Source organism: Tyto alba, unplaced genomic scaffold (genome assembly GCF_018691265.1).
Source record: "Tyto alba isolate M040663 unplaced genomic scaffold, T.alba_DEE_v4.0 Super-Scaffold_32, whole genome shotgun sequence".
NCBI lineage: Eukaryota > Metazoa > Chordata > Aves > Strigiformes > Tytonidae > Tyto > Tyto alba.
Genome location: NW_024881307.1, coordinates 8,280,380 through 8,306,260, shown reverse-complemented (window position 1 = coordinate 8,306,260; position 25,881 = coordinate 8,280,380). Strand labels below are relative to the sequence as shown.

Below are 25,881 nucleotides of genomic sequence, written 5' to 3'. Positions count from 1 at the left end.
AAAAATGTCACTTCTGTCCGTAGGAGAAAAATGACAATGGTAAAAACCTGTGCACAGATATTGCAACTGGTACTTTAAGGGAAAAATAGGAAGCTTCTCTGTTTGATTGTTTGGAGGAACAAAGAAGGAGAACTGGTGGGTAGAACCATGGATGAAGTGAGGAAAACATTAGCTTATAAATTACAGGAAATAAGGAAGCAAAAGTGCAGTTAGTTAGTTAGACCTCAAACCAATAGCACCAGCACCTTCTCGGGAAGGTGAAGTTCTGCTTTGGGTAAAGCAACTCTTACTACCAGCCTTTGCTAGTTTTGTCTTTCTGGTGCGGCAGAACGGGCCCGGAAGGTCCGGCCCCGGCTTTAGCTGCTCTTGCTGTCGGTCGGCTGGGCAGGGATGAACGGGGAAGGTCGAATCCACGTCTCTTTGGCGGTCGGCTGTTACGGCTGGTGGCGAAAAGCGAGAGGGAAATTAAGAGCAAATCAAGGTGAGGGGCTGTGCTGCGCTCCCTTTACCGGGCGGTGCTTCACCACCCCGCGGGGCAGAGGTGCCGCGATTCTCGGCACCAGGCTTTGCCCGACAGACCCAGCCTCGCGGCTCCAGCGCCGGCCGTGCCGGGATTCAGCTCCCACTCCCACGCAGGACGCCGTGCCGCGGTTCGCTGTCCTGCGCTGGAGCCGGCCGGCACGGCTGGGCTGGGCGGTGAGCCGGGGCCGCTGCGGCACAGCCGGGCAGGTGCGGGGGGTCGGTCCCCAGGACCCCGCTGCCCTCCCGTCCCCTCCGGCGGCTCCACAGGTTGGCAGGGCTCGGGGGGGGGGCAGCCCTTGGTGTCCTGCCCGCCTGGGTTTGGGCTGCCCCTCTCGCCACGTCCTGCTCACGTAACAAACGCCCACGTATAAACATAACCTTTATTGCACACAGCGCTGGGTTTTTTTTCATAGAAAAAGGTATTAACACATAAGCATTTGCAAATTGAAGCAACTCCTGCTGTTTTCAGAACAGTAAAATAGCATGCAATGTCTTTTGAGACGTTCCTTTTTAAAACCACCGACAAGATCAGGGAAACAAAACGGGGAAAAAAAAAAAAAAAAAAAAAAAGTCGCTGAGTCTTTCCTTGTGCCCCTTTCAAAATGATGTGAAATATATATATATGTTTACATATATATTATATTTTTAAATCTGTAACATCAAATTCTTTGTGCCCTGGTTTCTTTTTCTGTTCGGAGAAGAAGAAAATAGCTTCATTTATACAAAAGAGTTCGTTATGTACAAGTCTGTTCATTAAATATAAATGGCGCAGGGAAACGCGCAGCGTCCGTCGCGGGCGGTGGGGGGGTCGGCGCCCTACACCAGCGTGTAGGACTTGGAGTAGGCGCCGGCCCCCTGTTTTTGAGCCCTGCCGACGCCCGATGTGCTCATTTCTAGGAGCGAGTCCCTGGAGCCCCCCACTTTGGAGTGCGCGGGCACCCGCGGCTCGGCGGCGGCGGGGGGGGGCTCGGCGGCGGGGGCCGGGGCGGCGCTGGCGGCGGGCGCGGCGGCGCTCGTCGCGGCGGGCATGGGGAGAGTCCTTTGAGGTAAGGTGGTTGCGGCGGGGGCCGGGGGGGGCAGCCCCAGGGGCTTGCTGCCGGGCTCCAGCGTCAGGTGCCGGGCCTGGGCGTGGTAGGCGCGGGCGAGGTTGCGGATGGAGGCTTCCCGCGGCGGCACCACCGGGCAGGGCTCGTGCGCCTCGGGCTTGCGGAAGAAGGCGTCCGACTTGACGTAGAGCGGGAGGTTGCAGTAGTCGCCTGCGAGGGGAAGCGGGGTGCGGGGGGTGAGGCACCGGGGGGGGGGCCCCGCGCACCCTGGGGCACCCACCCCCCCCCGAGAGGGCCGTGCCGTAGCGCGGAAACCAGGGGCTGCAAGCCTGCCGGGGGCTGGCGTGCGCTGCGGCGCGCAACAGGCTTCGTGGGGTTTACGGTGCGTTGCGAGGGGGAATGCTAAAGGTGCGCGGCCGTGCACCGCTATCCTGAACTGGCTCGCTTCCTCCGGCGTCCGCCCGCGTTTTCGGGTGCACTGCAACGTGGCACGTCCAGCTGACATGCTGCATGGCGCGGGGCAGCCGCGGGGGGCACGCAGAGGGTCAGGGGGCTCGCGCTGGTGCCAGGGCGGCCGTAAGGTCACTGGGCTCTGCAGCGTAAGGTGTGAGAACACTTCTGCTGCACTCCCGCCCTCGCTTTCCGACAGCATCTGAGCAGTGTTCTAGAGCACGCCACGCCAGATGTTACACTACACAAATGTAAATAGCGCATGTGCCACAATAAACAAGATACTCTGCTAGGTCATATTATACAGCACTGGTATCTAAACTTAAGGATTTACGTGTATGTATGCAAGACAGTGTCTTGTAGAGCTGCTGTATAACAAACATGACGCTATCGCTCACGCTTGTCTATGTCTTATGTTCTGTAAATGACATGTGTATAATACTAGTGTATTCTGCCTTATAACATACACTATACTATTTTAAGAAATATTTTTAAGTCTTTTGCCTTATTTGAAGGCAAAGACAACGTTATACTGTATATTACGTAATACACTCCGTATAAAAATTAACTGGCAATTATCAGTTATGTTTTTAAAGTGGACTTTCTCAGTATTAAGTACATCCCCACTCTATGTATTACCTTGAAATACAACATCTTTGCTATAGTTCGATTTTCCCACCATCTGGTATTACCTAGGCACACACTCTATTTGGGGTGTAGCTAAGGGAAGGACCAGGCAGCACCACCCCCTGAGCCATCGTGGGGAGCTGGAAGGGGCCCCCTCGCCGCGGGTTACAACGGCTGGAGCCTGGTGCTGCTGGTGCTGGAGGGGTTGTATTGTCACTTGCTGGAAAACACGTCCCAGCTGGCCACGCCGCAGAGGGGAGTCTGCTGCCGGGACGCTGGCGGTGGAGTAGAGCGGCGGAGGACGAGAAACAGATAGAACCGGGAAGGTTGGACGGGGCTTTGAGAAACCTGGGCTGGTGGAAGGTGTCCCCGCCCGTGGCCGGGGGCTGAACTGGAAGAGTCTCAAGGTCCCTTCCAACCCCAACCGTCCTCTGATTCCGTCAAACAGCACAGAAGAGGCAAGATAAAGAAATTAATAGGAAAAAAAAAATAGGAAGAAAAAAATAGGAATTGGAAGGAATAGTAATAAATTAATAGAGGGGTGTAAATGGAAACAAAGGGAAATAAATTAAATTAGAGGAAGTGAGTGGAGAAAAGAAAGGGGAGGAAAGGAGAAGAAAAGCAAAGAGGCACAAAGCAACATGCAGAGGAGCTAAGAGGAGGAAAGAGAAGACAAGTGAGGAAGAGAAATGGGAAAGGAGCAAAGAAATGGGAAGAGAGGAGAAGCAAAGAGGAACAGAGAAGAAAAAAAGGTGAAGGGAAAATCAGCAAAGACAAGAAAAAAAACATGAAGAGGAGCAAAGGGAGAAAGTGAAGTGAAGATGAGAAAACGTGAGGAGAGAAAACTAGAACTGTTAGTTAGATTTTTGAGTAGGTGGTGTGGGGATCTTTTCTAGATTGCGTCGGCATCTAGAAACAACCTGCAGACCCTACTGCACTCGCCTAGAGATTCCACCAGCCAGCCCCACAAAGCCCCTGGAGTGGACACACACAGGCACAGCAGATGCTACTGGAGGCTCGGGACAGGGAAGGGTGCAAGGGAGGTGCTTTTCCCACCTCCTCCCCTCCCCTTGGCAGGAACTGCCTCTCTCCGCACCTTTAGTTTTGTATTTTTCTCTGCGTTCCCCGACACCCCGACCGGGAAGGCGAGACCCCTCCGTACTTACTCTTGCTGGCACGGTGCGGGATGGGCACGGCCACGCTCTTGCCCCGCTCGCTGTCCTGGGGCTTGGGGGGGGAGGCTGTGAAGCGGCAGATGCCGGGCTCGGAGGGGGTGCTCATGGAGGTCATGCTGTCGGCGTTGTCGGTGGTGCCGGTGGTCATCTGGTCCGAGGAGCTGTCCGAGATGAAGCACTCGGTGATCTCAAACTTGGCGTGCTGCAGCTGCTCCTCCAGCTTCGCGTGCTCGTAGGCGCGCGCCAGCTCCTCGTAGGTCGACGAGGCGCTCTCCGTCGACACCATGCTGTTCCGCCCCTTGTCTGGGGGGCAGGGGGGGGAGAGGATGCGTCACTGACCTGCGAATCGTCCCTGGCCTGGGAACACCCCGGCTGTCCCCGCCGAGATACAGCCAGCCCTCCGTCCCCAGGGCTGGGCACGACCCCTGCTCTCGGGAGCCACCCCAGAGCGGCTGGGGGGCACGAGGAGCTGACAGCAGAGCCCCACAGCCGCCAGGCAGAGGGCAGAGCCCTTCCCCTGGGGACGTTCAGCGGGGCAGGGGCTGTTCCCCCCCCTCACCGAGCACACGAGACCTGACACCAGCGCCCGTCACCTGCCTCTCTCCCTTCTACGAACCCGCTCGCAACCTTCGCTGGAAATCGGAGGGCACTTGTCGACCCCGCTGCCTCCAGCCACGTGGCTCCTGCAGCGGAAGCCGTGCTTCCACCATCCCGTTGACTGGCAGCACGTTCTACCCCCGCACTCAACCCGACCTGGGGGCTCGGGGTCACCGCCGATGAACTCGCGTACCCCAAACCAGCAGCTCCCAGCTAGCAGCAGCCCCCCGGGGCCCTGGGCAGGCGTACCGGTGTCCTGAGAGAGGCTGGCGCTGTAGCTGTCGCTCTCGGTGACCGTGATGCCGTGCTGGGACCCCACCGTCCTCCAGTCCGAGGTGAGGGTCCGTGCCGGGGTGGACGCCTGGCACTTGGTGAGGGTCCACTGGCTGGAGTACCGGTTGCGGGTGCTGTGCGCAGACTTCACGCTCTTCCTTGACACGGGGTCTAAAGGCACAAAGGTGACGGTCACGGCGGGTGATTCCCGGAGCCCATGGGGCGCTCCCCCCTCCTTCTGCTCCCTCCCCCCACCCCCACAGCTCTATATGATGCAGGCCCAGCACCCCTCTGGAAGGGGATGTATGGGGACTGGCCGCGCTGCTCCCAGCACGCCCAGCCCAGCCCCGCACGCCCCCAGCCCCTTACTGGTGCCGGGGCGGATGTCTGACATGTCGATGAGGGGCCCCGTGTTCTGGATCAGAGCGGGGTGATGCAGCGAGACGCCCGTGCAGAAGCTCTGGGGGTTCACTGCCTGACTGAACTCCGTGTCGGTCACCGGGATCGTGGCTTTGTCATCGCCTGCGGGAAGAAGCCGGGGCTCGGATCGTTTTCTCTAGCCCGGGGCTCGCTGCAGGCGCCTGCCAGCCCACGCTCCACACGCCCACGGGAGCGTCCCCGCCAGCACTCCGGGGCACACGGGGCCGGGTAACCCCCGCCCAGGAGCTCGCTGCGGGTGCTGCCAGCGGAGCCACCAGCAGCGTGGGGGGAGCAGGAGCCGTGGGCAGCCCCCGTGCCCCGCTCTGCCGGCGGGTGGGAAGGGGGCAGCGCGGGGCCAGGCGGGCGGCTGGCCCACATCCCCTCCGTGGGCAGGAGCCCCACGGCGCAGCGGCACGCGGTGCTTACCCAGCTGCTTGATGCCTTCCTTGTCCTCGATGAGGAGCTGCACGCGGGGGATGTCTATGTGCAGTCGGGGGCCCTGGGGGGGCCCCTTCACCGGCGTGTCAAAGCTGCGGTTATTCTTGCTGTGAGGTGAGAGGGGACACAGACCCGGCCGTTACTGGAGGGAGCCCCGGCGGCTCGACCCCGGGGGGGCTCAGCTCGCCCCGGGGCACCGGGGACCCTCGGGCGGGCAGGAGCAGCACCAGGCTGCTGAGCCCGACACGACCTCCCCAGGCCTGAGCCCAGACGGGGCTGAAACCGAGCCAGGGCTTGAACCCGGGCTTATAAAGGTCCCGGGGGAGCCCCTGCCTCCCAGCCTTCCCCCCGCCAACCGCTTGCAGCTGAGAGACCCACCTGATCAGCATTTCAGCCAAACTCTTGGCATCTGTGCAAGAGACACAAAAAACAAGGAGGAAGGGGTTTTTTTTTAAGAGCTGTTTAGGGCGTAACGAGCCGGTCCAGGTAAGGTCTGGCCCCGTGCGCTGTGGCCCTGAGCCCCGTCTCACCGCGAAGCCTCTTCAGCCGCTTCTCCTTCCTCTTCTTGCGGATGATGAAGAGCAGGGCCACTCCCAGCGTGGCCAGGATGACGGGGCAGGCGATGGTGAAGAGTTTCTTCACGTCGTCACCCTCCCCTTGGGCAGACTTGATAGGGGGGATGGTGCCTAGGGCGGAGGGCGGGCGGGTGGGCGAGGAGCGCTCCCGGGACCCCCCCACTCCCCCCCAGCCCCTCGCCCCACTCACTGCCGTCGTAGTCCAGCGTGGCGAACTGGGCGGTCTCGTTGCCGCAGCCGGCGCTGTTGCAAGCCTTCATGCGGAGCTCGTACCAGGTGGCCTCGCGCAGCTCCGTCAGGAAGACCTCGCCCGAGCTGTTGGTGCGGAGGCTCTGCCAGACCCAGTTGCCCTTGGGGCGGTACTCCAGGACGATGGCGGTGATGGGGCAGCCCCCGCTGCTCCAGCCCTGGAGGTTGAGCCTGGCGTGCGTGGAGTTGATGTGGGTAAAGAGGTGCTGGTCCTTGCTGAAGGAAGGCTCTGCGGGAGAGGGGGCGGTCAGGAGGGCTGCGCCGAGAGGGGAGCGCGGCATCCCACCGCGGGACGGGGACGCCGTGGGGCAGGCTCACCTCTGCCGTGGGTCTTGGCTTCGATGATCTCGCTGATGCGTCCAGCCCCCACGCTGTTCTTGGCCGCCAGCTTCACCTTATACCAGGTGCCGCACTTGAGGCTCTCCAGCTTGAAGGAGCGCTCGGAGGAGCTGATGAACACATCCTTCCACTCCTCGCTGTTGTCCACCGAGTACTGGAGCACGAAGCCTGGAGGGGGGCAAGGACGGGGCGGTCACCTCCGGGCAGGGCGAGAGAAGGGGCTGCCGGCGGGGCGCAGAGCCCGCGGGGTGCCCCACACCCACCTCGGGGACAGCCGGTGGGCAAGGCCAGCGCAGCCGGGCAGCGCCGGGGCACCCATTGCACGCCGATTCCTGCCGAGCTGCGGGCACGGGACCGGCGATGGAAGCGCGGCCCCCTCCGCCAACGGGGCTTACGAGCTGCTGCCCGCCCGGACCCCGAGCGGCGGTGGGCTCAGCTGCCGGCTCTGCTCACCACACAGCCCCGGCAAGAGGCACGCGGGCACCCCCGGCAGCTAACCGCCCCCCCAGGGCTCTGCCAGAGCCCCCGCAGCCGCCCCCTGCACCTGCCCCCAGCACCACCAGCGCGTGGGTTCGCACGGGAGCGCGGAGCGTGATTGATTGGTGGGAGGCTATAAAGGGAAAGCCAGAATTAACTAGCTCCCTCGGGAAGCTGCTAGGAAGTCGCTGCTGTCATCGCGCGCCGCCTCCTCGCCCGTGATTAAGAGTATTAGGAAGCACACTGTGTCCTAGCTGAACAAACCTGTTACGCTGCCATCCACAACCCGCCTGGGGACGGCGCGCCGGGGGTCCCAGCGAGGGGCACATGCCCAGGGTGTGGGGCAGGGGCCGAGCACGGCGATGCCCCCCCAGGCAGCAAATCCCAAAGGGCTGCGGGGATGCCAAAGGGCGCCCTCGAAGGCAGAGCAGCCCTGAGGGAAGGGGGGGCTCCTCGTGCCTGCCCGGCACCAAGGCTGCCCCCCCTGGGGGTGGAGGGCGGGGGTACTGGGACCCTCCCGGGGCGGCGTGGGTCTGCCTGTGGGCACACACTTTCCTGGCCGTGCCGAAGCCAGCCCTGGTACCCCCCACACCACCCACTGTGCCTGGCACCCTGGTGCCTGCCACCGGTTATTTATTTATTTTGTACATGCAGCATGTTTTTAATATTTCTAATCCAATTATAACCAAATTTATCAACAGAGTCCGCTGGAGTGAAAGGCTGCTGGCTGGGGAGATTTGCTTGTAATTACTTTCATGCTTTTAATTAATTGTAAGCGAGGTCTCCTTCCTCACTCCCCGCTCCCCCCTCCGTGTGCAGCTGCTTCAACGTATAATTCATGAGATGAATCAGAGCAGAAAGGAGGCTCCGGAAAGCAGGGATGCTCCCGGAGCCCGCCCAAAGCCCCCAGCCTGCCAGGGATGGGGGACAAATCCTGCCCCGTCGGGTTCAGCGTCGCACCAATGCCGGGAGACACAGAGCAGGCACCTGGCCACCAGCACCCCCAGCAATTAGTGACCTGCCCTTCGTTAGCTGCTTCAGTCCCTGCATCTTGCCCAAAACACCTTAGCAGCCCCTTTGCGAGGGCTGGCGGCCCTCCTGCAGGCTCAGACGCATCACCCTTGCTGTGGGGCGTTTCCAGGCACTTCAGAGAGGGGGAAACCGAGGCACAGGCACCAAAGTGCCTGTGCAGTGTGTGGGTGCGCGCCCCGAAACATGCGCTGTGACTCTTGTCCCCCCGCGCCGGGACCGGAGGCACCCGCGGCTCGGGGATGGCTGCTGGGTGCTGTGGTGCTGGCGCCGGCCCCGTCGCTCGCAGCAGCCCTACCTCGGATGGAGCTGCCGCCGTTGTCCCCAGGGATCCAGGCCAGCGTGATGGACGATGCCGAGGTCTTGGAGACGGTCAGGCGGGGCTGGTCCGGGGGCACTTGGGAGGAGGGAAAAGCCCGTGAGCCCCTCGCATGGGAAAGACCCTGCGGAGCTTCACCCCGCCGGAGAGAAGCAAGAGGGTGAGCAGAGCGCTCGCTCCCAGCGTCCACCGCCAGCGGCCCCCACCTTGCACCAGCAGGTTGATGATGATGGTGTCGAAGCCCCAGGTGTTGGTGGCGGTGCAGGTGTAGTAGCCGGAGTCCTCGGCTTTCACCGAGCGCAGCACCAGCGTGCCGTTGGGCTGGATCAGGCGGTGGCCATCCACCGTCACCGGGATGGCGGAGTCCTCGCTGGAGTCCGGGGAGGAAGAGGAGAGGGCGCGTCAGCCGCACGCGACCCAGCACGGGCGACGCAGCCGGCCCCCCCCCCCCGGTACCTGTCCTTGGTCCACTTGACAGCCGGAACCGGTTCCCCCACGGAGTTGCACGGCAGCCTCACGTCCTTCATCCACGGGGTGGTGACGGTGCCGCCGAAGGAGATAATCTTGGCGGGGGCTTGGGGGGAGGGGGATGGGGCAAGGAGGAGGTCAGCCCCGTGTGCGACCCCCCCCACCGCGTAACGAGCGCCGAGACCGTCCGTGCCTTGCCCCGGGCACCAGTCACCCCAGTTCTGCCTTGCTGCCGGCTGCTACGGTGCATCCCCAGGGGCAGGGGACGGCAGAGCCAGGGCATGCGTGTGCCCCCCCTCCCCGAGCCGGCAGCCCCCCCATACCTTTCCCAGCAGGCTCGATGGTGACTTTCTCGCTGATGTTGCCGCGGCCAGCGGAGGTGACGGCGGCCACCCACAGCAGGTACTGCTGCCCACGGTTCAGGTGGGCAATGCGGTAAAAGAGCTGCTCGGGGCTGGTCTCGTACTCGCTGGGGGCCTGCGGAGAGAGAGACGGGAGGAGGCACAGCCTCCGTGAGACCCTCGCCCGGCGCCCGCAGCTCGGGCCACCAGCCCAGGCAAAACAGGAGCCGGAGCAGCGCCTGAGCTGCCGGCAAGGAAAAACCCCCTCTGGACCAGCACCCGGGAACCCCCAGCCCCCCCAGATGCCCTCCGAGGCCCCACAGCTGCTCGGCAGCCAGCTCCTCGGGGGGCTGCGGGTTTGCTCCCGCGCAGCCGCTCGGCTCGGCGTTCCTCAATGCCGGCCTGAACCGGCTGGTGTCGTAATTTCTCCAGGGAGCGCGGGCCGGAGCCCGGGAACAGATGGCTGCGACGGCAGGATTTGTTCCCGGGAAAGGACGCTTCGCCGGCCGCCCGCCGAGCCGCAGCGGGGGCTGGATGCGGGCACGAGCCGCGGCCGGGCTGCCCAAAACCCTCCGCGGTCGCAGTGAGCAGCCTGGGGGTCCCCGAAACCCCACGTGGGCTCACGTCCCGCGTGGCCCCGGCGCAGTCCGGCTGGCAGCGAGGCCGAGCGCCGGTCCCCATCGCACCGGGGCCGAGGGGAGGGGATGGCGCCCGGTGGGACCGGTGCGCACAAACACGCGGGCACCCGCACCTTCACCACCATCAAACGCGCGCCCCTGTGGGGCCCAGGGGTGTAAATGTACCCCCCTCGCAGACACCTATATGAATATTGTATAGCATGCATAATTTCTTTTTTTTTTTTTTTACCCAAATGACAGTTTTGACAAGATGCCAAGAAAACAATATCGGATCCCAGCGGTTTTACCAGTTGCTTTGATGAAAAGATTATGTTGCCCTGGAAACCAGAGGCTCAGATAGTGAAATGAGTTTGTAGAAGGAGCTTTTGATAAGCACCCGTCTGCAGACCTCCTATCAACCTCTCCCTCGCGAAGGAGGGATGGGGCCAGGTTTGATTTCTGTTTTATTGTCGGTCAGCTGCTGGCACGTTCGCCTTCCCGGAGCGAGCGCGGAGCAGGGGAGGTGCCGGATGAAGGGAAGGGAGAGACGACAGGACCGTGCGCCGCCGCAGCGCGTCCGCGGGTGCCCTCGCGACTCGGCAGTGCCCAAGGGACCTTTGCTGCGCCGCTGCCCGGTCCCGCTCAGCCCCGACCCCGGCCCCGCTCCGTACCGGCTGCCCCGAGCCGGGGCTGGAGCAGAAGATGGTGTATTTCCGAATGATGCCGTTGGGCTTGGCCGGCGGCAGCCAGGACACCACCACGCTGCTGGCGGAGGACGGCACAGCCTTGATGCCGGCCGGGGGACCTGGAACTGAAGGAGGGAGAGCGTGGCGGAGCTGGCACGGGGCGGGGGGTGTCTCTGCCCGGCCCGGCGAGGCGGCAGCACCCTGCCCCAGGCCTGGGCTCCCCCTCCAGGGACGGTGCCGGTCCCCCGCCGAGCCAGAGGCAGGAGGGGTAATTGCAGCCCAGTTGGTTTAGGAACTGTGATTGGCTTTTAATGGCAGCTCCTCAAGCTCAGCCTCACCCTGCCCGGCTGAGCCCCCGACGCTCGCGCCGCTACCGAGTTAATGGCATTAAAGTAGGGCGGGCAGGGGTGTAAATATTTAACTATCCACACTTAAGGGAAAGGAAAAAAAAGAGAAAGGGAAATGCCCTGCCCGTGGCTGTACACGGGGGGTTTCCTCCGCGCCCCCACACGAGCATCAGGCGGCCGAGAGAGAAGGAAGAAGCCGCCTCAACGCTCCGTCTTCTTCGAATCGCTGCGGTTTAGGGCAAGAGGAGCGCGTCCCCACGCGCGCCCGCTCCCCGGGCAGGGCCACTCACTGTCCTCCTTGGTCTGGATGTAGAGCACGCTGCTGCGGACGCCGTCGCCGGCCTGGGTGTACGCCAGCACCTGCACGCTGTAGTTGGTGAACTTCTCCATGCCCCGCAGCTCCACTCGCTCCCGCGTGGTCGTGATGTTCTGCATCTCGCCCCACTCTGCCGCGAGACGGGGCCCGTGCGTCAGCCCCACTCCGGCACCCCCCCGGCTCCCCATGTCCCCCCCGGCGCTCACCTCCGTCCATGTAGAGGGACCAGAAGATGACCCGGTAGCCCTTGAGCACCCCGTTGAGCGTGCTGCGCGGGGGCTCCGACCAGGAGATCACGGCCACGTCCGACGTGATGGAGATGGCCCGCACGTTCTCGGGGGGCTGGCTGGGGACTGAGGAGGGGACGCGTGGGGAGGACAATCAGCAGGAGGATGGGGGGGGAGGCACGTGCGGGGCTGAAGGAGCCGCGCCCCACGCGTCAGCCGCCCCAACCGCCCCCGGCACGGGACCCCACCGCGCCGCTGCCGCCTCTGCCCCGGCGGCTCGAGCCCCCGGTGCCCGGCCGTTCTCCTGCAGCACCGAGGCAGGGGCAGCCCCCGCGCTCACGGGGAGGGGGAGGCCGCCGGGACCCGCCGTGCTTCCCAGCGAGGGGAGAGCGGGAGAGCTGGCTGGATGCGAGGTAATTAGATCCCAGTGCCCCGTAAGAGGAAACTCTAATTTTTATGAGCATTTAAATGATAATACATCACCGTAACGATCCTCTTTGAAAATGATTATTGTTTCATATTACTTAGGTGCAAAAATATAAGCACCATGTAATTAGGGATGGAGTATAATAAACTAATACAGATAGTCCGTTTGAACTAAATGAAGGTAATATAATTATGGGAAAGATACTATTGCTAAAACAGGGGCCCTTGAATACCCCAGGAGGAGTGCTAATGTAGCCAGGAAATGATTGTGGTTTGACAGGCTAACGAGAGCCTTAATTAAGTATGAAAAACTGCCACGCAAATGCACTGCAAAACTTTTGTCTCGTCGTTTTTATGACGCCTGTGGCCACCAGCGATCTCTCCCGGGGGGGAAACCTCCCCCTGGCACTTCGGCAAGGTCTAAACCCACCTCGACAGCCTTCCAATGGCGCCAGGAACCCGGTGCCGCGGGGGTCCTGGCGTCCTCGTGCTCACAGCTCCCCGGGGTGCCTGGGACCGTGCCCACGCGTGTGGACACGCGAGCGAGCGGCCCAGCCAAATGCTGCCGGTGGGCAGCGCCCGCCCCGAGGCCGGCTCGGGACAGGGCGGGCAGCCCCGGGGGTGGCAGGGCTGGTGTCCCCCCCCCCGGGGACGTGGCAGCGGGAAGAGCGCCCGGCCGGGGACGGGGCCAGCCTCACCATCCTCCAGCGTGGTGGCGTTGATCTCACTGGACGACGGTCCCGTCCCGGCGCGGTTGAACGCCTGCACCACCACCCCGTACTGGGCAAACTTCTTCAGGTTGTCCAGTGTGTAGACCTCGCTGTCTCCCGTGGCTTTCATCTCCACAATGCTGTACTGGCCGTTGCTGCCTGGGCTGTTCTCCCGGTATCCAATCTGGTAGCCACGGATCACCCCGTTCTGCAGCTCCTTCTTCGGGGCCTGAGGAACGGGGGGTGCAAGACGGAGCGGTGTCACGCAGGGCTGCGCGTCGCGGGGCCGGGAGGCTCGCAGGGCTCCCTCGCCCCGACCGCCGCTCCCCAGCGGCTTCTCTCCAAGCTTTCACATTTCGTCTCCCCGCAGCAGCGCTTGGGCGTGCACAGCGAGTGGCAAAATAGTGAGAAACAAGGGCCAGCAGATCCTCGGGGGCCACCGGAGAGGAAAGCGCTGGCCGGGCAGCGGGATGCCCCTGGCCACCACCGCTCCCCGGCTGGAGCAGCTCAGCGAGAGCGGGGGAAATCCCCGGGTCTGACAGCCTTGAAAACGCGCGAGGCCAGGCTGAGATCAATCTTAACAATATTTCTCTGAAGCATTAAGAAATCAATAGGGTTGATTGCAAATTCATGTTACGAAGCCAGGGTGATCCATCTTACTGAAATACTCTTAAAACGAAGTGACTTATCTCTCAAGTGAATCTTATTTTCCATTAATCTGTTTTTCAGCACTTAAGGGGAGGGGGGGGAAGCCGGAACCCTAAATTTATTGACTTACCAGTTCATTCCGAAGTCCTAACTTTATAATCAATTTTATGTTTCATTATGCACCTTTGGAAAAATAAATCCGATTCTAAATTTTATTGATCTTTGCTCAAACACTTCGCAACCCAGCGTCTCTGTTTTTACATATTTATCCTTCCTCTCCCGTGGCCCCCCACAGACATCCTACGAGATAACGAGCTTGTTATAAACCAAGATTAACAAGGACCCCGTGCGATGCGGCCGAGCTGCAGGCCCGGCCTTTGGGGTTTTGCTTTACCCGGGAAATTCTTCCCGGGACAAGCTGCCGCCAGGGACGGCGTTTGGTGCTGCCCGAGCCCCCGTGGCCGGGGAAAGGCCGTGCGCCGCCCCGGCCCCGCTCACCTTCCAGGTCACCTGGATGCTCTGAGACGTTATCGGCTGCAGGGTGACGTCCATCGGAGGCCCGTCGGGGGCTGCGGAGAAACAGACCCAAAAGGGCGCGTGGCGAAGCGTCAGGGAACGGAGCTCCTCGTCGCGAAAGCACTGGGCACGGAGGGAGCTCTGCCGCAGCCAGCTTCGCTCCGGGCTACAGCCCCCACGCTGCCCGTGGCCGCCCCTGCCCACGCCACGAGCCGTACCCGCTTCCTCCGTGCTGATGGTGAGCTCCTTGCTCGGCTCGCTGCGCCCGATCTTGTTGAAGGAGTACATGCGGATGCTGTACACCGAGGCCGGGTGGAGGTCCACGATGTTCGCCTGGTTGATGGTCGGGGAGATGTTGCGCGTAGACTGCTTAAAATCCCAGGAATCTGGAAAAGCGGCGGAGCGAGACGGGGGGGTCAGCACCCAAATCCTGTCCCGGGGGCCACGCTCGGGCAGGTGAAGTCCCCAGGAACCTCCCCAGCTTTGTCGTTCCCAACCCTGCGGAGAGGTGCCGCTTCCCCTCTCCCCACCGTTGCGCAGCCTGGCTTTGGCTTTTTGCAAATATTGTCTCTTTTAATGTTCCCTTTCAAATGCTCCCATCCAACAGAAATTAACATATTTCATTACCGCTGCGCTCTCCTTTCTTCATCAAAGGAACCAGGATGCAGACTATTCCCTTGGAGGTGCTGCCAGGGCAGCCCGGCCCCGGGCCCCGGTGGCCACAGGGCAGCCCCCAGCCCTGCCACTTGCCCCCGTGCCCGGGGAGGGGAGGGGGGGGTTGGCCACCACCTACCCGACTTGTTCTTGTACTCGATGTCGAAGCCGGTGATGATGCTGTTGCCGTCGAAGCGCTGCGTCCATCGCAGATTCATACTCCGGGCTTTCACCTCGCGGATCTCCAGCTCCGGCGGGTCAGGGGGCTCTTGAGGAGACACGGGCAGGTTAGGGGCGACAGGGAGAGAAGCCCCCTGGGAGCAGGGGGACCCTCACGGCGCAGCTTTGCGCCCCGGGGCTTGTGCACGGGGGAGCGAGTACCTTGGACAGTGAGCTGGATCAAGCCTCTGTCCTCGCCGTAGGAGTTGATGGCGTGGCAGGAGAAGAAGACCGAGTCCCCGCGGTCGGCTGGTTTCAGCTAGGAATTTTTTGGGGAGAGAAGAGGAGCCGGTTCAGCCCGAGCTGCCCCGAGCACCGTGCCCCCGCCTTCCCCCGGCATCGCGGGGGCAGGTCACCCCCCCAAACGCCCAGTCCCCTGGCTCACACCTGCGCCGAAAATTTGTTCAATGAGACACCCCTGGTGCTGCAAAGCACCTTCGCAACCAGAGCCCGTCGTGCAGGCAGCTGAGATTTAGCGCAAAAATCCCAGGGCTTGGCACAGCAAGCAGACGGTGGCCGGGTTTTAATCGGGGACCACCGACACCCCCTGCCCCCCTCCTCACCTTGAGGGTGGAGATGACCTCGTCGCCGTTGTCCTTGGTGGTGATGGCGTAGCGCATGTTGCGGTCGGGGTCGATGACGGTGTCGCCTTTCTCCCAGCGGATGATGATGGGCCGCTCGCCCCGGGCGGTGCAGTTCAGCTCCTTGGTCTGGCCCTTGATGGCGATGGTGGTGTTGGGGTGGGAGGTGATCATGGCCGGGACTGCGGGGAGGCAGGGGGTCACCCGTGCGCCCCGGCCCGCAGCCCCCGCCGGGGACGCGGCCGATGCGGGTCTCGCTACGAGGCCACGCAGCCTGAAGCGGAATCGTCTCGCTGCATTATACAGCTCAGGATCATAAAATAATGAAGCAGATAAATTTTATAATGCATAGCATTACACCAGGGTAGACAATAAAACGTGAAAGACAAATAACCGAGCGCACACTATAATGAAGAGAAAGCCTCCAGTCTGAGACGTGCGGGTATGAATTATTGACTAAGGTTTTACACTCCCGAGGATGAGAGGAAGAATGTTTTCCATCACAGATTTGCATAATTCACTCGTATAAACCTGGGCAGAATGTAGAGTGCGATTTCACATCAGCAAGGCCGCCTTTGCATGGCAGGTGCCGGAGATTTTCATTTTTTTTCAGAGCCACCCCAATATGCAAACGAGGACAGTGGGGACCCCCACGCCGCGCTCACCGCCCGGCGGGGCTGCAGCACTGGCCGCGTCCTGGGCGCACTGGGAACGGCCCTGGGGCCCTCGCCACAGCCTGGTGGGTCGCCCGCAGCCCCGGCACGAAGGCGCTGCCTCCCACCCAGGCGCCGGGGCCACCGGCCTGGCAGTGGCAGTGCCAGCCCGTGCCGCGCTCAGCCTCCTCCTCCTGCCCAGCGCCGCGTGGGAGAAACGGGCTGGGGGGGCGAGGGCAGCCTGGGTAAGCAGAAAAAAATGTAATGCATAAACAAACAGCACTGCTGAGTCCCGCAGTAATATATGATAATGACAATCCGCAAAGGCAACACACACTGTTATAATGGGACACAAGAGGCTCTAATGAGCTACGACTTCTCGGCTTTCTGTGGCAATGTAATTCAATTAACAGCTAAGGAAACCTTTCCTCCCAAGCTGCTGGCGGTTGCGGGGTGCAGGGCAGGCACCCGTGCGGCTGGGAACAGAGGGGGCCCAGCCTGGCACCCACTGGCAGCACCCCGGGGGGAGCCCGCCCGCCGGCACAGCGCAGGGGTGCTGGGGCAGCGCCGGGACGTGGCACTGCTGGACCTGCAGCCCAGGGTGCCGCGAGCCGAGAGCTACAAGGGACGGAGCAAGACTCCTCCCGGCTCTGCCCCGTCCCGACTTGCTCCGATGCCAGGGCCACGCTGGGGCGAAGGCAGAGCACGGGGACAGCCAGGGGCTCTCGCATGCACCCCGGGCAGCGGCTCAGCGTCTCCATTTTGGCACCACGGCAGCCCTTGCCGGGCTCCTGCCACGAGGCCATGGAGGGGCCACCCTGTCCCGCAGGCAGCCTGGGTTTGGGGCAGGCCGGGGGCCGGCGTGGCCGCGGGGGCAGGACTTAGCTGTGGAGGCGGCAGCCCCCTTCCCGGCGAGCGGCGGCCCCGGGAGAGGAGCTCCGTTTCAGGCTCTACTTTGCTGAAATGCACTTATTGATGTTTGATTAAAAGCAGCTCCTTGGATGTAAACATATCAACCACTCTCAGCTGCCGGGGTCCCAGGAGAGTGGCACGCCGTCCAGAGCAAAACAAACCAAAAGCAAAGCAAAAGGAAAAGCGCCGAGGCAGCACCTCTTGCACATCGAACACCGGCCCTGGAGCCGCTCGCGGGGGCCCGGCATTGCTCGGGACTGGCCGCAGGCCCCCGGCTGCCCCCAGCCCCCTCCCCGGGTGCAGGACACCGGGAACACCGGCTCCTGCCCTGGCTCCGCGCTGCTGTGCAGACAGGCTTCCCTCCGGGAGAGCTTTGCCTCCGATGCTTCCTGCGCCCGCCCGGCCCCCCTGCGCTCCCCCCGTGCCCACAGCCCTTGTTAACAAGGCCTCGACAAGAGGCTCCTCCCGCTGCTGGGCAGAGATAAGAGTGGCTACAAAGGCAGCCGACAGCCCCCGGCACGCTCCGCCGTCCCACGCAGGGCTGGGGCACGAGCCGCGTCGCAGCCGGCTGGTGACAACTGAATGAGGACGGTGACAAGGGTGACAAGGGCTGTGCCTGCCTCCCTCGCCCCCCCTCTTTCTTGTTTGGAGCCGGCTCTGTGATGTTAATTTGATTGCACCCATTTCAGCTTCCTTTCTACACTGATTAGCTGAGTTTCACCTGAAGCATGAGATTAATTCAAATTGCATGGAAGCAATCAGTTCTGCTCTCGCCGTACGGCACCGAACTTCCAAACACGCCTGGCCCCGCGACTTGGGGGCAGCTGCCCCAAACCCGGCCCGGGGCTGGACCCGCTCCCCCTGCTGTCGGGGTGCTGGGGGGGTCGAGCAGAGGGCCCCCCCTCCAGCCAGCCCTGCCCGCCGCCCCGGCACAGTCCCGCTGCGATGTGACCCTCTCCACCCCTCGCGCTCCGCTCTCGGCAGCCGGGGAGGCGTGCAGCCGTGTGCTAAATGGCATTTATCACGCGCCGGCGGCCTCCTCACCTGCGCTCAGCCCGGCGAGCCGTCCCCCCCGGGCGCACGCTCCCCGCCTCCAGCACCCACCGTCACGGCAAGCCCCCAACCTGCTGCCTGCGCCCGGGCGTGAGCCGAGCGTGGGCACCCCGGGACGGGCAAGCCGCACGGCCGGGCCCCGGGGAACACGTTCCCCCACCGATCCAAGCACAGCCAGGCGGCTTTCCGTGCCTGCCGCGAGCTGCGGCCAGCTCCCCCGGGCACGGGCAGGTCCACAGGCCCTCGGCCAGGGCTGCACATCCCTCCCTGAGCCCATCGCTGTGGTATCGGGGAAGGGGATGGGCTGGCTGCTCCCCTCTCCCCCACTGACCACCAGCAGCTTCGTCTGGGCTCTGATTAACTTCCATTTACCTCCGTCCGCAGTGGCCTGACTTTCAAGGAAAGCTGGCGCTGATCTCACTTTAATTGGCCTGACATTTCACTAAACAAACAAAAATCCAAAAATGAAACAAAACAAAAAGCCCCATATAATGCTTAATTGGCTGTGGCGCTTCGTCTACCTATTCATCCAAACCTTTTCAAAGGCTGCGAGGTCTCCAGGAAATGTAAAAGCACATGCATAATAAGGTTATGTGCTATTCAAGTCAGCAAGCAACCTGTCCTGGGATGCAATTACAGCAGATAGCAGGGACACGGCGGCAGTTCAGGCTCCAAGACTGCTGCACGCTCGCTCGGGATTAATCGCCTCGACTTTGTACCTGCGCCTTATTGAAGTGCGTTGTTTGAAGTCGCTCGTTTTGATTCATCAGTCGGCGGGATAAATTAAACAGCTGACAGGGAGGGGAGCAGAAACCCGGGGAAGCAGCGGCTGGGTGCGGGGAGGGGAAGCCCTGCACGAAATGCCGGCCGAGGCCGAGGAGGAAGCGCCGGGCTGGGGAGGGGAGGCAGCACGGGGGCTGCCCGAGCCAGAGCCGCTTTCTTCACGCCTCGTCCCGGGCGATTCCCCGGCGCCGGACCCTCGCCGGGACACAGTGTCCGCGCACCCCACGGCTCCGCCCGCAAGGCCCAGCACCCCCGGTCCCGACACAGGGCAGCGTTTAGCCCCGCTGAGCCCGGCCCCGACCCCAGCCCCGCTCCGGAGACGCGCGGGAGCTGCCGCAGCAGCGAGCGTGACGGGGCTGCTCCCCCCTCCACCACCTCCTTTTGGAGCTTTGAACGCTCACGGCAGCAACAATCAAAATAAATAAAGAGGAGCTGGAGACTCTGCACTTGGCTGATAGCAACGGGAGAGGAATCCGATAATAAGCGCAGTTCAAACACGGTGTCCAACAACACTTCCCAGCCCACCCCTGTCAAATTAGCCCGGCTCTTTCCTTTCCTCCTCTGTGATGTAGATTGATCGCTCGGTTTTATTAAGCACAAAGTGTGTTTAGCAGCAAAAGGGAAGCGGGTCCCCAGAGGAGGGGAATCAACGCCCTCCCTGCTCATCGCTGGCGGGCTGTGCCGTGCCGAGGGCCGCGCCGGACCGGGCTCTGCTGACCAGCACCCACCCCGCAGGTCCCCGGCCCCTCGCCGCCGTGGCTGTGGCTACTTACTCTTCACGGTGAGAAACATGGACTTGCTGATGTCCGTGCCCACCCCGTTGCTGGCCTGGCAGAGGTAGTAGCCGATGTCCTCCTCCAGCACGTGGCGGATGAGCAGGGAGCTGTTGGGCAGGATCTGGATGCGGCCCGTGAGAGGTATGGGGTGGTACTGCTGGGGGTTGCCGCTCCCTGGGGGGGGGGGACACACAGAGACTCAGCTTGTGAGGCTTGGGGCCGGGGTGGCCGAGCTGAAAGGGGGCTCTCCCCTGCCCGCAGCGAGGTCCCCCCGCGCTGCCGGGTCTCACACCTTTGGCGTGTTTCCACATGACTTTCGGAGGGGGGTACCCGTCCACGGAGCAATTCAGCACCCCGGCTTTACCATAGATGCCGTCCTGGTTGTTGGGCTGGACCACGAACCGGGGAGGCACTGAGTAATTGGAGAGAAAAGACGGTCACTGTAAGAAAAACCTTTGCAACTGCTCCGTGCCTGCGGGCACGCGGGTGCAGCCCTGCTCCTCAGCCCCCTCGCCTGCCTCTGCACCAGGACAGCCTTATCTCCCCCCATCCTCGGGACTGATCTCTGCTCCCAGGCGTGCCACCCCTCCTCCCTCAGCGGCATCGGGGATGGGGACGGGTCGGCCCCGCGGCACGCACCCCGCACGATGAGCTGCCGCTCCCGGCTGACCGTGGCAGCGTCGTTGCTGGCGATGCAGGTGTAGTTGCCGTTGTGCTTGAGGGAGACACTGGAGATCTGCAGGGAGCTCATGAACTCCTTGCTCTCGATGGTGACGCCAGAGCCAGAGAGGATGACGTGCCCGTCCTTCCTCCAGGTGATGTGGATGGGCATGTCCCCGGAGGAGACCACACAGGGGATGTAGAGGAGCTGCCCGATGGAGGCGGGCGGGAACTCGAAGGGCTGGATCAGCGGAGGGACTGTCGAGGGGAGAGGCAGAGCACCCTGGAGAGCCCGTCCGGGGAAAGTCTTCCTCTGGAGGGGCCAGGGGGAGATGCTGCCCAGAAGCTAAGGCAGGATTTTGTTTCCGCCAGGAATACGGCCAGGGAGAGTGGGAGATGCCGCCGGGGAGATGTCTCCCACTTGGCAGGGCCACCACGCTACGAGCAGGACAGACACACACCGACCCCCCGAGCAGAGCCAGCCCTGCTCTGGGGGAAGCCCCAGCCGCCCCCCGGCACGAGCACGTGCCAGCCCAAATTCCGCCCCAGCATTTATCTGCTCGCAGAAAAGCAGTTATTACATGGATGCTTTTCTTAAAGGCACTGGATTCAGAACCAGCCGTTATCTTTCTGATAACTTAATTAGGCAACCGCAGCATCTCTGGCAATGTGGGAGGGGGAAGAAAGCGGAGAGAGGGAGACAATTAGCGTAACAAGGCTCAGCACCTGGTAGATGAGATCCTCTTTCTGCAGTCTCCATAATTAAATTAGCAGGCTGCCAATTGTCCCCTCGGCAGAAATCGGCTGCCCTCTGGCAGAGGGGCAGGAGCGGTTCCCCACACCACCCCTGGGCTCCCACCCCGCCCTGTGCCCGGCCCAGCGCCGCACAGAGGTCTCTGTGCCGGGTCTCTGTGCCACGGCCCAGCCGCTCCGTGGGGCATGGGGCAAGCGGGGGGCTGCTCACGGCCCCCCCAGGCTGCCAGCGAGCCAGGCAGGCGGGTGCGGGCAGCGCTGGCTGCCCCTTCACCAGCTACGGCGGCGTGGCTCGAGCTGCTGGAGCCATGGAGCCAGCGCTGCCTGTTTTCCATAATTAATGAATAATTAATTGGGAATGCACCGCAGTCCATTGCAGAGCGGGGATGGGCTCGTGGATCCACAAAGACCCACCGGCCGCTCGGCAGCCGCCAGAAAAGGGGCAGGCTCGAGCTCCCCGCGCCCGGAGCTTGCCCCTTCCCAGGTCCCTTCCTGCCGCAATTCCCCTTTCTCTGGGGCTTCCCGGCTCTCCCTGCCCACGGTGCCCACCGCAGAGCCTGGCCCAGCAGCTCAGGTCTGGGGGGGAGCCCCCGCGAACAGCCTCCCCGTGGGGTGAAGCATCGCCCCAAGGGTGCCCCGGCAATGCCAGCCGCGGAGCTGGCATCAGCACCGTGCTCCCCGACCCGCCGCTGTCACCCCGGCAGGGCCCTGCGACAGCCCCGGGGTTCATTAAACCAAAGGTCCAAAGGTGTCTGCGGGCAGCGGGAGCTGCCAGGGCGCCGTGGGGGAGCCCGGATCGCGCTGCCGGGGAAGAGGCCCCAGCAGCCCGGAGGCGCGGGGAGGTTTGTGGCCGGGACCTCGGGGGGCTGGGGGTCCCCAGGCTGAGCAGCGGCAGCTAACCCCAGGTGGGATGAACGCAAGACGGGGAGCGTGGCTGGGAGCAAAGCCTCGTGAGCAGGGCCGGGGGGGGCTGTGGAGCGTTCAGTGCTGCTCAGGAAGGCCTGCGCAACCCCCTCGTGGCAATTCACGTGGTCACCGGGCGCCCGTGGCAATTAAAGCTTTCCGGTGCTCCGCACCATCCCGTGCTCCCCGCTCCCCGCAGTTGTATTTATTCCCTCTGCTCGGCGGAGCTAGCTCTGACTGTCTTCCAGGGCCCCTGCAATTCCCTCCACAAGCCTTTTATCTGATGGCCAGAGCACCGAAGGAACGCAGCAAGCGGGGCCGGGTGTAAATCTCCGGCAGCCGCGCTGCGGGCGGGATGAAGACGTCTGGCCGCGGCAGAGCGGCGTGCCGCCGGCCCGCGCCGTGCTTCCACCCGCTCGCCTGCCTCAGCCCGTCGCCCGCCACTAATCAAGGCAGTAAATTCACACGCGGCAAGGTTCGCTAGCAGTTCCTTCCCAGAATATACGGATGGTTGGCTGAACTTCAGCACCTTGCATCCTGCCGTGGCCCCTCCCAGGGACTGACAGAAAGTAAATCCCGATATTTAACGTCACGCATCCCCCCCCCGTAGATGCTCTCTCCACACCAGTGCTGCCTGGCCCGTTCATCCTGGGAGACGACCGGCGTTTACTCATCTCTGGCCTCTTCTCAAGCCCTGGGGCTGCCACGTAGATGGGGATTTTGTACAAGGTGGGGAAAGCAGGGCTGGCCGTGCCCTGCGCTCCAGACTCGAGGGGACAAGTCCTCCCCGCACCACCCTTACGCAGCTTATCCGCAGCCTGCCCGACCCCTCGCAAAGCCTCGGAGAAGAGCGTTAGCTAATCAAGTGGTAGCATCTCTAATCAGCTTGATGCACTCTCTTGCTAACCTGATTCCTAATAAGAAAATGGTGGATGGGAGGGGAGGGAGGGGGATCAGAGTCAAATCCAGTCCGTAAATACCCTGCTGGGTGCGACAGCGAGAGACAATTGGCCGGCTCCGTCCCCAGCGTGGCTCTGTTTGTCTAAATGATTTACTGCAAACACCGAGCCGGCGACGGGCAGAGGCGACCCGACAACTCTGAGGACGGGAGATAGGGGAGCACGGCACGCTCCCAGCACAATCTCGGCGAGTCACTGGGAGGGAATGCATCCGGCTCAATTCATTAGGACTGATAGCTCCCTCAATGGGGCTGAATAATTGATGGCCGGGAGAAGCTTTTAAGATGTTCTGTGTGCTCGGAAGACCGAGAGTATTATTTTTTTAAAAGCTAACACACACAGAAAAACATCGGTGAAGGTGATCCGAGCAAAGGTTAGATGTTTTAATATGCTATGTTTACACTGGAAGTCCTTGCTCCGCCGCTTGTCACGGGAAATGGATACGGCGTGGCTCGGGGCGGCCGCAGGCGGGACCGGGCAGCCGCTCCGGGCGGAGCTGAGCCGGCTCCCGTGGGCTGCCACGGTGTGACCCCCCCGGCCCAGCCCCGGTGTGACCCCCCCGGCCCCGGCCCACAGCAGAGCCGGCCCCGCCGGCCTCCCCGCCCGCTTACCTTTCACCGTGACGTGGACGCTCTGGCTGATGGAGAGCTGGGGCTGGATCAGCACGCTGCACAGATACTCTCCCTCGTCCATGCCTTTCTGGACGTCCATCAGCTTAAGAGTCCCGTTCTCAAAGACCACTTGGCGGTGGTTATCGGGCAGCAGCAAAGAGTCCTTGTACCACTTGATGGAGTAATACGGGTACCCGATCACCCTGCAGTTGATGAAAGTGTCCCTACCCGCTACCGCTGTTATGTTCTTCATCGCTCGGATGCTGGGGGGACCTACATATTCGGGAGGAAGGAAGAGGCAGGCTAGGTTAATTCCGAAGGGCAGTGCGGTTGCATGCAGTGCTGCTGCTATTTCAGAGCGAGCTTCCCAGCCGAAGGACGTAACCAGAACGCTTGGGACCCAGCCCGGTTTTGGGTGAGGAGCAGGCGCGGGCTCCTCTCCCAGCGTGTGTGGGGAAAGCCACGCGTCGGCTGCAACCTCCGGCTGGAGCTACTCGCACACGCCCGTGCCACGCAGCCACGGCCGGGGGCTGCAGCAAACCCCAGCCCGCTTCCGCGGGTGCAGCCTCAGCGCGGGGGAAGCCGAGCCCGCGGCCGCTGCTCATCGGAGGAGGTCGGACGGCGTCGGGAAGCACGGGGCGTTTCTGCCAGGGGAAGCACGGCCGCCCAGCGCGGCTCCTCCGCGGCGCCCGCGCCGCAGGAGCCGTTCCGGAGATGGGGAGCGCTCCCCCCCGCAGCCACAGCCCGCTGCCGAACCTCCTCGACGAGAGCCGCCACAGGAACCTGACTTTCCTCGGCAAGCGTATTTCACCGCCCCTAAAATACACCTTCCTGAGCGTGTGGCTGCAAAGCCAGGCGGTCCCCAGCTCCCGGCTGCCTCTCGTGCCGGCCTAAGGACTGGGGGAATGCTGCAGGTGAGTCTCTCGACAAGAGGTTCCATGCGTCATCACTACATTGTTCTACCGGACACCGGATAAAATAGCAAACTAAGCTAAAGATTAACCCTGTCTTGACTCCTCGTCCCGAGGGTGCGGCAGGATAACGGCTTAACAGACACTCAGGGTAAGCTGATGGATGGCGTTCCTCATACTGGGACACCTTTAGAAAAGGAGCAGGAAAAAAGAAATGAGCATCTCGCACCGTAGCCGTCTCCTGGGCCTGTCTGAGGGACTTGCTCCATTCCAGGGCAGAAAAAGCCCGAATCATATCCAGTGACAGCCCGTCACGAGCTGAGAGAGGGGCAAAAGGGAGACAAGGGAACATCCTCATTGAAAACGCTGCTCTGGCTTCTCCTGGCGGAGGGATGAACTCGCTCCAAATTTAGCAGTAAATGGCAGCAAAATTCAGACTCTCCTGGGATGCCAGCCAAAAAGCCACTAGATCGGTTTCAAACCTGCGACACAGGCAAACACAGCCCTTCAACCTGCTTTCTCAGTAGACAAATAAATGCTACCTTGTCTCGGTCTTGCTCCCACCTGTAAGCCCAGAAGCTTTAATTGGTGATTATCAATGGGCAGAGGCTTATACCATACCCTGGGCCTGAAAGCGCTCCCGCTAATGCACCGAGCAACGCGCTCCAGCCGTAATAACACGGCGATTACTGCGGCCGTGGCTTTTAGCAGACAAAGAAAACACAGACATGACAAATCAAAGCTCATTTTCCGCGATTTCACGTGCTGCCTCATCATCATTTGTCATGTAGATCCCTGCGCCGGTGGGCGCGTGCGCGCGCGCGCTGCCGAGGAGCCGGGCTCCTGCCGGGACCGGGGGGCGGTTGGGGGATTGTGGGGGGCCCGGGACGCTTCTCTGCCCGCCACCTCCTTCTCCCGGCACGGGGTCCCTCAGGGAGGCGGGGGCTCAGTGGGGAGAGCGCTGCCCTTCACCACTGCAAAGCCCAGCGCCAGCCCTGCGAGGCTGCGGGACTGCTGTGCGGCTCGGGAACCGCTTCGCTTTACGGGGTGGGGAGGCTCAGCCCCGGGGGGCTCGGGGAGACCCGCACGGCTGGGAAGAGGAGGGGGGAGGCACGGAGGAGCGACCGGCCAGGGAACAGAACAAAACCAAAAGCCCAGTAAAAGTCCTATTCTGATATTTAAAAGTAGACAGGCACCTCTTACGTTTATTCGCGCTTGGTATTCGGCGCTGCCCACCGAGTTCCGCGCGGTGCACCGGTACACGCCGCCGTCCTTGATCTGCGGGCTCGTCACGTTCATGTGGCTGATCGTGGTGCCGTCCGACATGGTGTACTGGTTGGTGCGGTGCCCGCTGTCCCGCGGGATGGGCTCGTCGTCCAGCGCCCAGGTGACGGTCGGCGGGGGGGCCCCCTTGGCGGCACACATCAGGGAGAACTGCTCCCCGGGGTTGACCACCTTCTCGCTGAAGGAGGAGACGATGCGGGGGGTCCCATCTGGGGGGCACCCAGGGGGAGGGGGGTCAGGGAGCGGCAGCCACAGGCAGCAGCAGTCACCCGCCGGCGGGATGGCTTGGAGCTCCCGCCCGGGGTGGGAGCCCCGGCTCAGCGGGAGAGGA

The 25,881-nt window shown here is 62.6% G+C and overlaps 1 protein-coding gene across 3 annotated transcripts in view; it reads right to left on the bottom strand.

Moving 5' to 3' along the window:
- Positions 1-888: 888 nt before the first annotated feature.
- The window catches only part of DSCAML1 (DS cell adhesion molecule like 1), a 104,832-nt gene continuing 79,839 nt past the window's right edge, over positions 889-25,881 (bottom strand). For 2 of the 3 annotated variants that reach the window (XM_042800534.1, XM_042800533.1), the window contains exons 7-33: positions 25,463-25,759; positions 23,356-23,628; positions 20,109-20,387; positions 19,762-19,881; positions 19,467-19,643; positions 15,275-15,474; positions 14,874-14,970; positions 14,632-14,760; positions 14,057-14,224; positions 13,821-13,891; positions 12,663-12,903; positions 11,518-11,664; positions 11,286-11,441; positions 10,634-10,773; positions 9,328-9,481; positions 8,993-9,110; positions 8,743-8,906; positions 8,516-8,614; positions 6,691-6,879; positions 6,314-6,601; positions 6,079-6,234; positions 5,927-5,957; positions 5,537-5,655; positions 5,060-5,212; positions 4,667-4,861; positions 3,812-4,123; positions 889-1,778 (exon numbers count right to left, since the gene is read on the bottom strand). In XM_042800534.1, coding sequence (XP_042656468.1) covers positions 1,339-1,778; positions 3,812-4,123; positions 4,667-4,861; positions 5,060-5,212; positions 5,537-5,655; positions 5,927-5,957; positions 6,079-6,234; positions 6,314-6,601; positions 6,691-6,879; positions 8,516-8,614; positions 8,743-8,906; positions 8,993-9,110; positions 9,328-9,481; positions 10,634-10,773; positions 11,286-11,441; positions 11,518-11,664; positions 12,663-12,903; positions 13,821-13,891; positions 14,057-14,224; positions 14,632-14,760; positions 14,874-14,970; positions 15,275-15,474; positions 19,467-19,643; positions 19,762-19,881; positions 20,109-20,387; positions 23,356-23,628; positions 25,463-25,759 — 4,913 coding nt within the window. In that variant the 3' untranslated portion in view covers positions 889-1,338. Of the gene's footprint in view, positions 1,779-3,811; positions 4,124-4,666; positions 4,862-5,059; positions 5,213-5,536; positions 5,656-5,926; positions 5,958-6,078; positions 6,235-6,313; positions 6,602-6,690; positions 6,880-8,515; positions 8,615-8,742; positions 8,907-8,992; positions 9,111-9,327; positions 9,482-10,633; positions 10,774-11,285; positions 11,442-11,517; positions 11,665-12,662; positions 12,904-13,820; positions 13,892-14,056; positions 14,225-14,631; positions 14,761-14,873; positions 14,971-15,274; positions 15,475-19,466; positions 19,644-19,761; positions 19,882-20,108; positions 20,388-23,355; positions 23,629-25,462; positions 25,760-25,881 lie in introns of those variants that run through there. The other variant, XM_042800535.1, reaches the window with a different exon arrangement.